General features: G+C 47.7%; 1 protein-coding gene across 1 annotated transcript in view; it reads left to right on the top strand.

The window, feature by feature from the left end:
- The window catches only part of LOC147120541 (lactase/phlorizin hydrolase-like), a 164,240-nt gene that overhangs the window by 33,013 nt on the left and 113,269 nt on the right, over positions 1–17,958 (top strand). Inside the window, exon 2 of the mRNA XM_085984232.1 lies at positions 15,736–15,821. Coding sequence (XP_085840358.1) covers positions 15,736–15,821 — 86 coding nt within the window. The remainder of the gene's footprint in view (positions 1–15,735; positions 15,822–17,958) is intronic.

Below are 17,958 nucleotides of genomic sequence, written 5' to 3'. Positions count from 1 at the left end.
TTAAATGAAAAAGATCCATACCAACCTTTTGCCATGGTGCTGTTGGTATGTCAGCTACTATCATTGGTTCCTTTGCTTGTTTGTTTTGGTGTTTCTGACATGTCTCACATTTGCCTATCATGTTCTCAATGTCCTTATTTATGCCAGGCCAATAAACAGTGGCCTAGAAATTGAGTTTTGGCTTAGCCAGGGCTTTAGCGCCAGAAGTTAGTGCCGGCGCTAAGTCCCCCTGCGCGCGCCAAAAATTCAGCAGGGCCGCGCCCAAACGGCTGCCGGCGCTACTGAAGGGTCTTTGCGGCGGTAAATCGGCGCTAACTGCCGTTTCGCGCCGCAATTCCGGCGCTGCGGCACCCGATGCGGTGCGGCAGGCTCGGGAAGTGCAGGCCTCCTCCTTCCCTTAAGGAGGAGCTGCCTGCACCCGATCGCGGCCCGCGAAAATCTTTTAAAAAATGAGCCCGGCACCTCGGACAAGTGCCGGGCTTGCTTCTGTTCCGGGGGGGGGGGGGGAAGTCCGGGGAGGGAGCTGCGGCCAGGCGGCCGGCGGGAAAGCGGCCGGCCGCCGCGGGGCCTTTAATGCGCCGGCGCAAAGACTCGTAAGACTCTGTTGCCAGAGTCTTAGTTGCGGCTGTCACGGGCGAGGCGGCCGCAACTGAATTTCGGCGCTGGGGCCCGTCGGCATGGCAACCGGGACGCTGCGCACACCGATGACGTCATCGGTGCCGGCGCAGCGCTACCGGTCTACCGCAGCGTAAGGGCCCCAGGCAATTTTGGCGCCGGCGCCAAATGCAGCGCTAGGCCCTCTAGCGCCGCAAAATCGGCGCTAAGGGCACTCAATTTCTAGGCCAGTGTCTCTTGCCCTCCTTTTGCATTTTTCAATTCCGAGGTGTCCCTCATGAATCCTTTTGAGCATGTCTTGACATAGAGCTTGTGGAATGACTATTCTGTTCTGTTTTAGTAATAGTCCACTTGCGACACTCAATTCTGACCTTATGTGAAAATATTTTGGACAGGAACCTTTTGGCCAACCATGATGAATGTTCTCTATTACTGTTTGTAATACTGTATCTTTTACTGTTTCTTCTGCTATTTGCTTTGATTTTGTGTCTGACACGGGCAGCGCAGCAGTGACCATACTCACATGAACATCCACATCTTCTTCAGTAGAGCTCACATGACTCATTGTGGGTGCTCAGGATAGTGCATCTGCTAACATTATGTATTTGCCTGGTGTGTAGATCAGTTCAAAGTCATATCTTTGCAGCTTCATCATGAGTCGTTGAATCCTTGGAGACATCTCATTCAGGTTCTTTTTTATGATGGCAACCAGACGGTTGTGGTCTGTCTCAACTGTGAAGGTGGGAAGTCCATATATGTAGCCATGAAACTTTTCTAGTCCAACTACCAAGCCTAGACATTCCTTTTCAATCTGGGCGTATCGACACTCAGTATCAGTCATAGACCTGGAGGCATAGGCAACAGGCTTCAAATCTTCACCCTCTGCTTGTAGCAAGACCGCACCTAGGCCATCTTTTGATGCATCTGTTGACACTTTGATTCTTTTTGTTGGGTCAAAGAAGGTGAGTACAGGTGTGGTTGTCAGCACTGTTTTGAGGTTTATCCACTCTTGTTCATGTCTTTCTGTCCATGCGAACTCATTTGTTTTATGTAGCAGGTCTCGCAGACAGGCTGTCTTGGCTGACAAGTTAGGAATGAACTTTCCAATGAAGTTTATCATCCCCATGATGCGTAGCACTCCTTTTTTGTCAGTGGGTCGGGGCATTTTGAGTATGGCGTTTACTTTTTCCATATCTGGCTCTATTCCTTTACCAGATAGATTATCTCCTAGGAAAGTGACTTCCTGGACGCCAAACTGACACTTGGCTTTGTTGAGCTTCAGTCCATTCCGGCGTATGCTCTGTAGCACTTTAGTCAGTCTCTCATTGTGTTCTTTCAGTGTGGAGCCCCAGATGATGATGTCATCAACATAGACCCGAACTCCTTCCAGACCTTCAATTATGTGTTCCATCGCTCTATGAAAGATTTCAGATGCAGATATTATCCCGGAAGGCATTCTGAGGAAACAATACCTGCTAAATGGTGTGTTGAAGGTACAGTATTTGGTGCTCTCTTCATCCAGTTTTAGTTGCCAAAATCCTTGTGAGGCATCGAGCTTTGTAAAGTATCTGGCACCTGACATTTCACTGGTGATTTCTTCTCGCTTGGGAATCTGGTAGTGTTCACGTTTTATGTTTGCATTTACATCCTTTGGATCCATGCATATTCTTAGATCATTGTTCTTTTTCTTTACACATACCATGGAGTTAACCCAGTCTGTTGGCTCTTCGACTTTCCTGATGACCCCTAGTGTGGTCATTCTGTCCAGTTCATTCTTGAGCCGGTCACGCAGGGGTGCTGGAACTCTTTGTGGAGTATGTACCACTGGCTGAGCATCCTCCTTTAGCTGGATCTTGTAAGTGAATGGTATTACTCCAAATCCTTTGAACACATCCTGGAAATTATTCACTACAGAATCCACCGAGTCATCTGGTCTGCTTATGGCACAGTTTATCCGGTAGACTCTCTTGACCAGTTCTAAGTCCTCACGAGCTTTGTCACCCAGCAGTGAATCAAGTCTTTCAGCCACAACAGAAAACATGAGATGATGCACTTTGTCTTTGACTGTCACTTTAAGTCTGCATACACCTAAGCTATCTATTTTTTGTCCATTATAGTCCTTCAGTAGTACTGACTTTTTCTGTATTTTGGGCTTTTCTTTCATATTGTTAATGTCACTCATACTGATTAAGTTTGCTTTTGCCCCAGTGTCTAGTTTCAAGGTAACTAATGCTCCATTTACCTGCAGTGGGATCATCCATTTGTCCTCTTTTACTGCATTAACTTTATGTTCAGCATTGTCCATTTCTGAGGGCTGCACATTTTCTGTATCCTTTTTGATATTGTCACATGACACCATTCCTACAAAAATGTCTCACTTAAATCAGTGTCCTCAATTACATTAACTCGTTGCCCTTTCTTAGTTTTTACTTTTGAAAAGCATTGTTTGGCAAAGTGATTCTTTCCATTACACTTTGTGCACGTTTTTCCAAACGCTGGGCATTGTCTTAACTGGTGTTTGTAACCACAGCGTTTACAATTAAAAATTTCATCCTCCGATTGCTTTTCATTTCTGTTCTGCCCACGTTTCTTCCCCTTGTAGGACACAGCACCGACAGCAGCATTATCACTCATTACAATCGCATCATTATTGATTTCACTGAAAGTCTTCGCGTGCTTTCGAGCTAGCTCGCTGGCTTGGCATATTTTCACTGCATTTTCCAAATTTAGTTCGGTTTCTCTCAACAGACGTTCCCTGACTTTTTTATCATGAATACCAAACACAATCTGGTCATGAATCATGGATGCTTTGAGCTCAGAGAAATTACATGTCTGTGCTTTCAGTTTCAGATCAGTTATAAAGCTATCAAAAGTCTAATTTTGCTGCTGTGTCCTTGAACAGAACATGTATCTTTCATAGGTCTCATTCTTTTTGGGAGAACAATGTGCATCAAATTTCTTTAGCACATCGTCTAATTTGTCTCTGTTCTCCGCTGGATTTAATACAAATGTATTAAATACCTCTATCGCCTGTGGGCCTGCAACCGTAAGCAGCAACGCTATCTTCCTTGCGTCTGGCTTCGTACCGAATCCAATGGCTGCAATGTAGAGTTCGAATTGTTGTTTAAGAGTCTGCCAATTGTAGTCGATGTTTCCTGTGAGTTTCAAACGCTCTGGTGGCTTCAAATTCTCCATGTCGCTTTTCACAATTTTCAGCAGATCTTCACCATCCTGGTACCATCTTATGTTCATTAATAACTAGACATTCTTATTATGAACACAGCTAGCTTCTAGCTAGTCATTTATTCAGTACACGTTCTCTAGGTACAGTATCTGTAGAGATGCAGCATGTGTGCTCCTGTGTGCAGGCTGCCATCTTGACTGTTGCCTTGTGGGCAGCCTAGTGCCTCATGGGTAATGTAGTCTTAATATCTATACAGCTGGGTAGTGTAGTCTTATATACATACAGCTATATACAGCTATACACAGCTCTACGGCTCCACCTAGTGTCCACTATAGAATGACATGTTATTGATCATTACAGTTGTCTTCTTTGAATTTTGAGCCTACGTTGATCCATTTTTCTTGGAGAGGGTGGGGCAACTTCTCCACTATTGGGTTGATGCCGCGAGCAGTATCTAAATAGGAGAGCCCAGGTAAGTATCCGTCTGTTTTGGTTGCAAGTAACTCCATTAAAAGGTCTCCGAGTTCTCTAAGCTTAAGGTAGTCTCTGTTACCTATTTTAGGAAAGTTTTCCAGCTTACTGAAGAGGGCCTTCTCTATCACCTCAGGAGCGCAATAACACTCCCTGAGTCTTGCCCAGACCATTCTAAGGGCTGTGCTTGGGTCATTTGTGTACACAAACCGGATCCTATGTGTTAGATCCGTGATTCTGAGGATATACTGTTATTCAATAATCACACGGATGCTGTAAATTAACAATAAACAGGTCTTTACTGGAGGAGGGTAGTCTCAAGACTGGGGGTACAGAGGCATGCGCAAAGCTGTGGTCACTGCCGGTACTACAGTATACAGGAGCTGTAGAAGTAGTTCTGACTTAAAGGCACATACACTACGATTCCTCCCCTTTTAGATTAGTAGTACCCCTAATATTCAAATAACAATTAACATTTTAACATGTACATTAAACAACAAAAGTCCATTTATAGATCCAGTCTTTGGGGCGGCTTCCTGACCCTTTCAGGATAGCGCCTTTCCTGAGGTTCTTGTTCTTGGTGCAGAGGCGATTCTGACCCCTTTTCATCGGGTAGTTCATCGGGTTCCACTGCTACTGGGTCTGAGGCAGATGCTACCGGTATGTCGGGTTCATCCCCAGGTACTCGAGACATGGGGTTGACGCGTTCCTGTGACGCTAAGATCTGATCGACGTGGCGTCTCACAATGTTCTCCCCGACATCCACTGTGTACATTAATGGCCCCTGCCTTGTACATATCGTTCCGGGTTGCCATTTCTCTGTTCAATAGTCACGGGCCAAGACTGGTTATCCTACATTGAAGCTCCTTGTCGGCTTCTCATTGATGTGCTGGAATTGTTTGTCCTCAACATTTCTTCGCACATTTGGTCTGAGCAAGTCCAGACTAGATCTCAACCTTCGGTTAAAGAACATCATGGCCGGGGTCTGGTTGGTAACTGCATGTGTCGCGTTTCGGTAGGCTAATAAGAAATTGTCCATCTTATGCTGTAGTGGAATTTCATCGTCGCACATGGCCTTTATCGCCTTCTTAAAGGTTTGTACGAACCTCTCAGCCAATCCATTTGTTGCTGGATGATACGGGGCGGATGTGTAATGCCTTACCCCATTCCTTCTCATAAATTTTTGGAACTCGTCGGACACAAACTGTGGTCCATTATCAGAGCAAATCTGCTCTGGCAAACCGTTTCTGGCAAATATGGTCCGTAGGACTGCAATCGTTTTCTCTGTAGTGGTTGAAGACATTTTTATCACCTCAGGCCACTTTGAATGAGCATCCACTGCTATTGATGCGCCTCAATAACTTCAAGGCTCAAAGTTAACTGGATAAAACAAGGCTTTTATTAGCAAAGAAAGATGCCTGTGTCTTCACCTAGCATTCTGCTGTTCTGCTGCAAGACAAGCCTGGGCTTGTCTTAAGTAGGGTCAGGTATGGGCGGAGCCGACACACCCAATGGGGAGAAAGGGGCGGTGCACTATATACAATACAAGGTAAAAACACAGGAGCAGGCAATACAAACACAGGAGCAGGCAATACAATATATGTAGTTAAATACAGAGTCTGATGAATGACATACTTCATCACATTCACCCCTTCTACAGATTTAGTCTGTCCGGGGGTGTGATAGTCCTCTGTGACCGACGTAGCGGTTGCGGTGCCGCGGGTGCCGGCTGGGTGTCCCAGGTGACCTCCTGGGTCTCTGCCGGGGGCGCCACCGGGGTTGTTGAAGGAGTAGGTGGTGGGGGTACCATTGGCTGGTGTTCTTCCGTGGGTGATGAAAGAATAGTGGGTGGAGTGGGTGGGTAATAGTTGTTGTGGTTGTTGTGGTTGTTGCTGTTGTTGTTGTAGTCGTTGTCGTTGTTGGTGTTGTTACCGGCTGGGGCGAGGTCTTTTATCGACACAGTGTCCTCCCGTCCGTCGGCGTGCCGGACATACGCATATTGTGGGTTGGCGTGGAGCAGGTGCACTGGCTCCACGAGAGGGTCCATCTTGTGGCCCCTCACATGCTTCCGCAAAAGTACCGGACCTGGGGTGGAGAGCCATGACAGTATCGATACGCCTGAGGTGGATTTCCGGGGAAACACAAACATTAGCTCATGAGGCGTGGCATTAGTGGCGGTACACAATAGTGACCGTATTGAGTGGAGCACATCTGGGAGGACTTCCTGCCAGCGGGAGATAGGGAGGCCCTTGGTCCTTAGAGTTAGAGTGACTGCCCTCCATACTGTCCCGTTCTCTCGCTCCACCTGACCGTTACCCCGGGGGTTGTAGCTGGTGGTACGGCTCGTGGCAATCCCCTTGGACAGCATGTACTGGCGTAGCTCTTCACTCATGAAGGACGCCCCCCTATCCGTGTGGATATAGCTTGGCATACTGAACAGGCAGAACAGGCTGTTGAGGCATTTAATGACCGTGGCGCTGGTCATGTCTGGGCAGGGGAAGGCGAATGGGAAACGGGAGTATTCGTCCACAATGTTCAGGAAGTAAACATTGCGGTCGACGGACGGGAGGGGGCCCTTGAAATCTAAGCTAAGCCGCTCAAAGGGCCGTGTAGCTTTGGTTAGGTGGGCTCTATCAGGGCGGTAGAACCGAGGCTTGCACTCAGCGCATGTGCAGCAGTTCAGGGTCAGAGACCGAACTTCCTCAATCGAGTAGGGTAAGTTGCGGGACTTTATGAAGTGGAACAGCCGTGTGACCCCTGGGTGGCAGAGGTCGTTGTGGAGGGTCTGTAGCCGATCCCCGGTGGCGTTGGCACACATCCCTCGTGAGAGGGCGTCGGGGGGTTCGTTAAGGGCCCCCGGCCGGTATATGATGTCGTACTCGAAGGTGGAGAGCTCGATCCGCCACCTAAGAATCTTATCATTTTTAATCTTCCCCCTCTGTTTATTATTGAACATAAACGCTACCGACTGCTGGTCGGTAAGTAGGGTGAAGCGTTTGCCGGCTAGGTAGTGCCGCCAGTGGCGCACTGCCTCCACGATGGCTTGGGCCTCCTTTTCCACGGAGGAGTGTCTGATCTCGGGCCCCTGGAGGGTCCTCGAGAAGAAAGCTACGGGCCGCCCCGCCTGGTTGAGGGTGGCCGCCAAGGCAAAGTCAGACGCATCACTTTCCACTTGAAAGGGAGTGTTCTCGTCCACTGCCTGTAGCGTGGCCCGCTCAATATCCTGCTTAATGCTTTTGAAGGCAGCATGGGCCTCAGCAGAGAGCGGGAAATAGGATGCTTTCAAGAGGGGGTGGGCTTTATCGGAGTAGTTAGGGACCCATTGGGCATAATACGAGAATAACCCCAGGCACCTTTTCAGGGCTTTGGGAGTGTTGGGCAGGGGCAGCTCCCGTAGGGGGCGCAATCGGTCGGGGTCTGGTCCGATTTCCCCATTCTCCACCACGCTGCCTAGTATGCAGAGGCGCGTGGTGTTGAAAACGCATTTGTCCTCGTTGTAAGCGAGGTTGAGTTTTTGTGCGGTTTTCAGAAACCTTGCGAGGTTTGAGTCGTGGTCCTGTTGGTTGTGGCCGCAGATGGTGACGTTGTCGAGATAGGGGAAGGTTGCCTGCAAGTGGTGGTCATCGACCATGCGGTCCATCTCCCTCTGAAAGACCGAGACCCCATTCGTCACCCCAAAGGGGACTCTGAGGAACTGGTAGAGGCATCCGTTTGCCTCGAAGGCGGTGTACGAACGGTCCTCTGGTCTGATAGGGAGCTGGTGGTATGCTGACTTGAGGTCGATAGTGGAGAACACCCGGTATTGGGCAATTTGGTTCACCATCTCGGATATGCGGGGTAGCGGGTAGGCGTCTAGTTGGGTATAGATGTTGACTGTTTGACTATAGTCAATCACCATCCGCTTCTTCTCGCTACCCCTCACCACCACCACTTGGGCGCACCACGGGCTGTTGCTGCGTTCAATAATGCGCTCCCTCAGGAGCCTGTCTACCTCAGTCGCGATAAACCGCCTGTCCTCCCAGCTGTACCTCCTGCTTTTGGTCACTATTGGCCGGCAGTTAGGGGTAAGGTTCGCGAATAGCGAAGGCGGCTTTACCTTCAGGGTAGCCAGACCGCACACTGTGAGGGGCGGCTGGGACCCACCGAAATTGAGCGTGATGCTTTGGTGGTGGCACTGAAAACCCAGGTCCAAGATCACGCTCACACATAAATCCTTCATAATTAACAGTTTAAAATTATTATATACAGTGCCTTTAACGGACAATCGTACCGCGCAGTAACCCGCAATAGTCGATATCTGGGTTTTGTCGGCCATAGAGATCGTGCCCTGAGTAGGGACTATAGTTAGAGAGAGTCGTTGTACCAGACCAGGGTGAATGAAGCTCTCCGTGCTCCCGCTGTCAATTAAACATTTAACCTTGCACCCGTTTACCTTGATGTCCACCATCGATTTGGACAGTGGGTGCGGTCTGGACTGGTCCACTGTGATCGACGCCACTGTAGGGCCCTGATCGGGACAAGATGGTGGGCCACACGAGGCTGGGTAAGATGGCGTCCACGATGTCGGCTCGCGAGATGGCGGACCCCACGAGGTCGGACAAGTTGGCGTCCAAGATGGCCGCTCCCACGGCGCGCACGCGGCGGTGGCGGGTTTGCCTGCGGGGTTCCCTCTGCACACCTTCCCAAAGTGCCCCTTCTTACTGCACTTACAGCAGGTGGTGCCTTTCGCCGGGCACAGGTTCCTGGTGTGCTTCGGCTGCCCGCAGAAGTAGCATTTGGGGCCCCGATGCGTCGCGGCGGTCGTAGGGCTTCTGGGGGGAGAGCAGGGCCCCGACGGTGTTGGGCTACCGGGCGGGGAAGATGTCTTCCAACATGGCGGCGCCCTTGGTGCGTACGAGGCGGCGTGGGCCGCGCGGCCTGAAGAGTAGGAGTCAGAGTTCTTCTGAGCCACATCCAGCGATCGCGCTGTGTCCACAGTCTGTGTCAGATCTAGGCCCGTTTTCTCTAGCAGTCTCTGCCGGATGTAATTAGAGCTAAGGCCTGCGATAAAGGCACCCCGAATAAGCTCGTCTGTGTATACCGTGGCTTTCACGTCTTTGCATTTGCAGTCTTTGCCAAGCACTTTTAGGGTGACTAGAAAGTCCTCTAGCGACTCTCCGGGTCGCTGTGTGCAGGTAGCAAGCAGATGCCTGCCGTACACCTCGTTGGTAGGCCGCTGATAGTGGGCCTTTAGAATGTTGCAGGCATCCAGGTAGGTGGCGACGTCTTGGATGAGTGGAAAAACCCGGTGGCTTACCCGATTCTGCAGGATCCCGAGTTTCACATCTCCGGTGGCTCTAGAGGCTGTGACGGCTTCGGAGTTGGCCATAAAAAATTCCAAGCACTGGAACCAGTGTCCAAACCGTGCCGATGCATCCGAAGCATGCGGGTCCAAATCCAAGCGTTCCGGTTTCAAAAGTTGATCCATCGTTGAAAGTTTGCTAATAAAATTGATGCGCCTCAATAACTTCAAGGCTCAAAGTTAACTGGATAAAACAAGGCTTTTATTAGCAAAGAAAGATGACTGTGTCTTCACCTAGCATTCTGCTGTTCTGCTGCAAGACAAGCCTGGGCTTGTCTTAAGTAGGGCCAGGTATGGGCGGAGCCGACACACCCAATGGGGAGAAAGGGGGCGGTGCACTATATACAATACAAGGTAAAAACACAGGAGCAGGCAATACAAACACAGGAGCAGGCAATTCAATATATGTAGTTAAATACAGAGTCTGATGAATGACATATTTCATCACAGCTATTAAGAACATTGAGTCCATGAATGGACCAGCGAAATCAATATGCATCCATTGCCATGGAGAGGAGGGCCACTCCCACGGGTGTAGAGGAGCATGTGGTGGTGCATTTTGGACCTTCTGGCATCCTTGCAGCTCCTAGTTAGGTCTTCGATTTGTTGATCGATCCCCGGCCACCACACATAAGCCCTAGCAAGGCTTTTCATTTTCACTCCCCCCAGATGACCTTCATGTACCTCATTTAGCACTCTCTCCCTTAACTTGGGTGGAATCACCACTCTGGATCCACACATCACTGTCCCCTGGCATACTGACAGCTGTTCTCTTCTGGATGAGAATGCTGGCAACAGTGTTGGCCATCCCCTCACCGTCAAATCATATACCCGAGACAGCATCGGATCATTGCGGGTCTCCTTCTCTATATCCGCGTTCGTTACTGGCAATCGTTCATTTATTGACGAATAAAATATCTCGATAGGGTCCACTGCTGGTGCTTCCTCCACTGTAGGCAGTGGCAGGCGCGATAGCCCATCAGCGTTCCCATGCTGTTTCATGCCTTTATATTCTATCTCATATTGATTCGCCCCTAGAAACAGGGACCATCTTTGTAACCGCTGTGCAGTCATCACTGGAACGCCCTTCTTAGGATTAAAGATGGAGGCAAGTGGTTGGTGGTCAGTCAGCAAGGTGAACTTCTGCCCATGCAGATAGTGGTTGAATTTTTTTACTCCCCATACTAGGCTGAGGGCCTCCCTGTCAATCTGGGCATAGTTGCGCTCGGCTGAAGTTAGTGACCGAGACGCAAAGGCTACTGGCCTCTCCAACCCGTCTGGGAATTTGTGCGACAGCACTGCTCCAATACCATAGAGTGATGCATCACATGCCAAACGAATTGGTAGTGCTGGGTTGAAATGGGCCAACACCTCTTTTGATGTGATCAATTCTTTACACTTCAGGAAAGCTCATCTACGTTCGTCATCCCACTTCCATGGTACCCCTGTTTGCAGTAGGGTGTTCAGTGGGTGTAATACCGTGGACAAATTTGGTAAGAACTTGTGGTAGTAGTTTACCAGCCCGAGGAACGACCTCAGTTGTGACACATTTTCCGGTGCTGGAGCCTTGACTACTGCCTCAATCTTGTCAGGGGACTTATGTAACCGCTCTTCATCGATGACGTGGCCACAATACGAGATCTGTTTCTGGAAAAACTCGCACTTGTGGCGATTAGCTCGTAGCCCATACTCCTTTAATCTGGTGAGCACCTTCTCCAAGTTGGTGAGGTGATCACTGTCATTTTCGCCCATGACCAAGATGTCGTCCAAATAACACTGGGTCCCTGGAATCCCTTGCAGGACCTGATCCATCGCCCTTTGCCAGATAGCCGGAGCCGAGGCTACTCCAAACACCAGCCGGTTGTATTGATAGAGACCTTTATGAGTGTTAATCGTAAGGTATTGTTTCGAAGCTTCTTCTACCTCCATTTGCAAGTACGCCTGGGCTAGATCAATTTTGGTGAAGCGTTTACCTCCAGATAGCGAGGCGAAAATATCCTCAATTCGTGGAAGCGGATATTGTACCATGTGAAGGACTGGGTTCACTGTCACCTTAAAATCCCCACAGATGTGGACCTTCTTTGGTTCCCCAGGCATATTACTCAACGACCTCTTCATTACAGGAACGATGGGTGTAGCCCACTCGCTCCAGTCCACTTTGGACAGTACTCCTGAACGCTCCAACCCTTCCAGCTCTGCTTCAACAGCTGGTCTGATCGCATAAGGCACTGGTCTGGCCGTCAGAAACTTTGGGCTTGCATTTTCCTCTATTTTAATCGTTGCTGTTATGCCTTTTAGTTTTCCTAGTCCCTCCTGGAACACTTCATTTTTGACAGTCGTCCAGGTGTGACATCGTCATCCTTTTTGGCCTCAACCTTCAGTGCCTGTATGGAATGCCAATCTAATTGTATCTTCCGGATCCATTCACGTTCTAGCAGTGGTGGTCCTCCATCTGGCAATACATATATATCCATTTTAGGTATTTCCTGGCCTTTATATATCACTTTCACCCTTATTTTCCCTTTGGGGTAGACTTTTTGCCCCGTATACATCTTCAAGCCAATCTCTGTAGCTTTCAAGGGTATGTGTGAAAATAGCCGCTTGTAGTCTCTTTGATTTATGACTGTTAGAGCTGATCCTGTGTCCAATTCCATTTTCACTTGGACTCCGTCTATCTTGAGTGTAACCCAGATAGTCTGGTGATCTTCCATTTCGGTTACCTTATGTAGTTTCAGACAACCCAACTCCTTGCTTCCGGAGTCTGTGTCACTTTTCTGTTCGTCTGAACCACTGTCCATCACCTGGTGTACCTTTTTGTACTTCTCCTGTGGAGATTTCTTACTGTTGGTTTTCTTCCCAGACCTGCAGACTCTTGCTATGTGTCCTGCTTTCCCACACTGTCTGCACACTTGGTTCTTGAACCAACAATCTTTCTGGTCATGTGCTGTTCTGCCGCAGCGATAGCACTTCCCTGTTCCATAGGACATTTCATTGGTGCCATATTCTTGCGGACTCTGTTGTATCTCTGCAGCGCCCCTTGCGGCTGCTTCATGTGATACTGCCATACTGAAAGCTTTGTCCAGCGTAAGATCCTTTTCTGATAGGAGCCGTTTCTGGGTTCCTTCACTTTGTAGCCCACACACAAACTTGTCCCTTAACATATCTGCTAGTCCCGCTCCAAACTGGCAGTGTTTCGATAGCTTGCGCAGTTCCGTTAGGTACTCAGCATTGCTTTCGTCTTTGTGTTGGTTCCTTTTATGGAACTTAAATCGTTCTGCTATCAGCAGCGGTGTGGGGTTTAAGTGGTCCTGTAGGATTTCTACTATGTTTTTGAAATTCTTGTTCACCGGCTTCTCTGGGGTTATTAGATTTCGCAGTAACCCATAAGTTTTTGAACCCATGGAATTTAACAAAACCAGTGCTTTATTAGCATCTGGCACTTCATTCGCCCTGCAGTACACCTCAATACGTTCCACATATGTCGCCCAATCTTCGACTTCATTGTCGAACGCTCAGTCTTGAACCCGGCTGTTTCTTTACCCTCTCTCCGGTTTGTTTTCTTTTTCTCGACGCCGCTCGGTGTCCAACCCCCGGCTGCGCCCTGCACGCTTCACCCTCTGTCTTACCCCATCGACGCTGCTCGGCTTTCTCTCCGCCGTCGGTCGGCTCCAGCCGCCGCTGCTCGGGAAGGGTCTGCGCTGGACCTGTCGTCGGTCTCTTGCTGATCATTGTGGCTGGGGAACCAAGCCCGGCTCTCCACAGCCTCCCCTGCGATGTTCACTCTCTGCCTGACGGCTGGGCGGTTGCTCGTGGTCGACGCCCGTGTTCCTGGCCTCGACTTTTTTTTTTATGTTGCAGGTAGATTCGAATCGACACTCGTCGCCACTGTTAGATCTGTGATTCTGAGGATATGCTGTTATTCAATAATCACACGGATGCTGTAAATTAACAATAAACAGGTCTTTACAGGAGGAGGGTAGTCTCAAGGCTGGGGGTACAGAGGCATGCACAAAGCTTATATACAGGTGTGGTCACTGCCGGTACTACAGTATACAGGAGCTGTAAAAGTAGTTCTGACTTAAAGGCACATACACTACACTACGGGCATGTTCTGACGATTCTTTGCCCAGCCATGATGACAATAAATCCAACTCCTCACTAGCACTCAGGCACAAGCCACCAGTGGCATTAAGGAAGGATGACTGCCATGCTCTAAAACTCTCTGGCTTGTCGTCAAATTTTGTGAGACCTGTCCTTACAAGTTCTCTACGTGCCAAATATTGGGCAATGCCTGTCATATTAGGAGTCTGTGCATGGGTTGCCAGAGTATGATCGCATTGGAAGGGCTGCGATTGGATGGGAGACTGCCATGCCGGATGACCTGTTCTAGCCTTTAAAAAGGGTTCTTTTATGATGTGTGGAATTTTGGTATGAGTACCTTCCAAGTGGTTGGGAGCGGCGGATTGAGGCGCAGGTTTCTTCGGGAGCACTGCAATCTCTCCTTTGTGTGACCAGTCGTCAATAACGAGGAAGGGGTCGTCATCAGTGTAGCGTGAATGATCCACCTGAGTGACCTCATGTTGGGCTGGTGATGGCGGTTCCGTGTTCTCGTGCAATGGTTCAAAGTTTGGGAAGGAGGAGATGTCTGTGCGTATCCTAGCCTGCTCCTGGACATAGTCACTTGTCCGCCTCTCAGTGCTTTGAGGTGATGCAGGACGAGCAATGCTGCGGTGCTCTCCCACCTCTGCTTCTAGTGCCGCTTCCCATATCTCCGCCTCAGCAGTAGCGGCAGCTGCTTCTTTCTCAGTGTGTAGTGCCTCCAGCATGGCGCCCAATGTAGCAGCCTCTGCTTGTAGTCGGACATTCTCTTTCTCCAATGTAGCAGCCTCTGCTTGTAGTCGGGCCTTCTCTTTCTTCACAGCCAGTTCCTGTTTGGCAAAGGTCACGCGAGCCTGTGCCGCTTTAGCTTTAGCCCAGGCTCTAGCTGCTGCTACACTGGCTGTTGCTGATCTAGATGAGCGTGTACTTCTTGAGCTGGTCACAGATCTCTGCTCGTCTTGGAAGCTCTTGCCGTCCATGATTGCACCGTGCTGCACTGCGAATGTTGCTTGTTGTGCCAGCTGATGGCTTGCCTTTTTACTGTGCTGTCCTCCCTATGTGTATGTGTCTGTATGCAGTTAGACAGCCAGCCAAACTCCTTTCAATAACGACATGGGAGTCAGGATGTAGCGTCCAAGCTCCGGTGTTTAATAATGCCACACTTGCATGAGGTCAATGAAACAATACAAATCAGTTGCATTGGGTTGGAGTAAAACTGAGAAAGAAAAAAGAAAGAAATGCACCTTGTTACATACATGAGATATAACTAACATCTAAACATGAATATGTAATGAAACCATTCAACTCACAGGCAATGCTTTCGAAGGCGTAACAATGTAAGATTACAGCGGATTAACTTGCAGCATGCTCCATGCTGATGTGACCTCTTTGTTTGCTATCACTATACTACTTCCTGTTGAGTGACCCTACTGGCCATTTCCATTTACTGCCACCTACTGGCGGCAACAAAACGAAACTCCTGCAATTATAAGGCAGAACACGCCTCATACCATCGTAGTTTCCTTTATTTAAGTTCACAATGATTAAAAGTACACCATCTAATAAACACATAGATCAAATGAAACTTAAGAGGATAGGTTGCTGTGATTCAACCATTTTAGATTCTTAAAGCAAGTGAAATCCAGATTGCGAAAGATAGGGAGATTCCTGTATTTTATTTTATACAGATTTGAAATAGCTGCAGTTAAAATGAAAAATGTCTTCCCTTGCCCATTTCAACATGAAGACCTAGAAACAAATTGACAGTGGGACCAGGCCAGGTTAAATTAGTCAGGACACGAGGCCTTTGTTCCAGATGTGAATTAAATTGTATATGGTCAAGACATTACCTGGTACTTAGAAATCAGATGACATGAGCTCATGCAATCATTCCTACCATTGTGTCTTTAATCATGAATTGACAACTCTGGGAAATCTTGTGGAAATTTCTGCATGATAAAGTGGAAACTAATGTAAATTCCTTCAGAATTCAATCCAGGTTCATCATTGTTATTTTTGTTTACAGGAGGAAGATTGTCTATTGTTTTGAACATTAACGACATGATTTCTACAGACGTTATGTTCCAGGCATTTCAGCAAGTTATCAATGAGGTGAATTGTCAGACTTTAAAGCTTGGTACCTTACTAGCTGCATCTACCAAAAAACGATCTATATTACCATCCACTTATCAATGCCTTTCTATTCCCAATGAATAATAGTGGACTTGAAATTACACGGTGTGAAGATTAGTACAAGAATGCTAATTTTCACATGGTGTAATTTCAAGGCCAATATTGAAAGAAAGCACAGAACATAGCAGCAACATGCACATTCTTTGTTGATGGATTGAAGCATGGGATGGAAAGGAGCCAAGAACAAAAGTAACTATTTGTATCATGATTTCATCATTAAACATTAGTGACATCATGCCATTTTTGCAACACAATAATATGTTTTCACAATTTATGATGTCGCATTCTGTGTACACCTACAGTAAAGATAATATAAACAGAATTATCTTATAATTAATCCAGAAAATCTGAATGTGTGCAACATAATTTTCAGCAGAATATTAAAAAAGAAAGAACTTGCATTTATATAGTGCCTTTCACGACTATCTGTTGTCAGGAAATTAATAGAGTCTATAATTGAGGATAACACCTCGAAAATTTTCAGTTGGTCAGAGAGAGCATGGATTTGTAAAAGGTAGGTCATGCCTGACAAACCTCATTGAATTTTTTGAGGAGGTGACTGTACAGATAATTGTAGCTGTAGTAAAGACAGCTGCTTTACGGTAGCTGTAGTAAAGACAGCTGCTTGATGGCAGTCGTATAAATAGGAAGCCATCTTGGCCATGCGGCAGTAATGCACGAGCTGGCACTGACTCAAGACCTAATAAAGAGTACTCAACGATATCTACTCGTAAGCCTCTTAATACTAAGATATAAGATAGCATTACATGGTACCGGGATTTATAGAATGCACGATACGGGCATACCACAACAATGGAAGGGATAAAACCACCGACTAGCCTGCAACTTGAAGGAAATCTGGAATACAAACAACGCTTTCTTCTCTACCTCACAGCGATCGACGCCACGACTAGCTCTGGAACACATAAGGTAGCTTTGTTGCTAACAGTGGCTGGCTCGCAGGCAATCGAGCTGTATAATACATTTACATTTGCAGCTGAAGGTGACAAAAATGATCTGGATAAGGTGATAGATTTGTTCGATAAATACTGCTCACCTAAAAAGAATGAAACGTTCGAGAGATTTGTTTTTCGCTCCCGCGTGCAAAAGCAAGGAGAATCCTTTGATGTTTTTCTGACGGACTTGAAAACAAAAGCACAAACATGTAACTTTGGAGACTTGAAGGAATCGATGATACGCGATCAGGTCGTTTTCGGAATACTTGACAAGAAGGTGAGGGAGAGAATGCTTAGGGACAATGACTTAACTTTGGATGCTGCAGTAAAAATATGTCATGCGAGTGAACTCTCAGCCATGCACATGCAAACATTCGATGGGAGAACGACAGCAACGGGCGTGAGAGCGCTGGGACTGGACAACCTACCAGTGGATGTAGTACACAGAAGGGACACAAGAGGGCGCACAGAGTTCAGGACTATGACGCTATACGATTGCAGACGGTGCGACAATAGTCACGTGGCAAGACAATGTCCGGCTTATGGGAAGAACTGCGCAAAATGTAAAGGCAGGAATCACTTTGCTAAAATGTGCTTTTGGAAAGAGAAAACTGAAGGTAAAAAGACAGTGCATGCTATTAAGAACATAAGAACATAAGAAATAGGAGCAGGATTAGGCCATACGGCCCCTCGGGCCTGCTCCGCCATTCAATAGGATCATGGCTGATCTGAATCTAGACTCACGTCCACTTCCCTGCCCTCTCCCCGTAACCCCTAATTCCTTTATCTGCTAGGAAAATGTCTATCTCCATTTTAAATTTATTTAATGTTGCAGCTTCCACAGCTCTCTGGGGTAGCAAATTCCATAGATTTACTACCCTCTGAGTAAAGAAGTTTCTCCTCATCTCAGTTTTGAAAGGGCAGCCCCTTATTCTAAGATTATGCCCCCTAGTTCTAGTCTCACCCATCAGTGGAAACATCCTCACCGCATCCACCCGATCAAGCCCCCTCACAATCTTATATGTTTCGATAAGATCGCCTCTCATTCTTCTGAACTCCAATGAGTAGAGTCCCAACCTACTCAACCTTTCCTCATACGT

This window comes from Somniosus microcephalus, chromosome 4 (assembly GCF_052327205.1).
Source record: "Somniosus microcephalus isolate GS21.2 chromosome 4, FLI_Smic_1.0, whole genome shotgun sequence".
NCBI classification, from domain to species: Eukaryota; Metazoa; Chordata; class Chondrichthyes; order Squaliformes; family Somniosidae; genus Somniosus; species Somniosus microcephalus.
The sequence above is the reverse complement of the archived record's forward strand: the minus strand, read 5'-3'. Positions and strand labels throughout refer to the sequence as shown.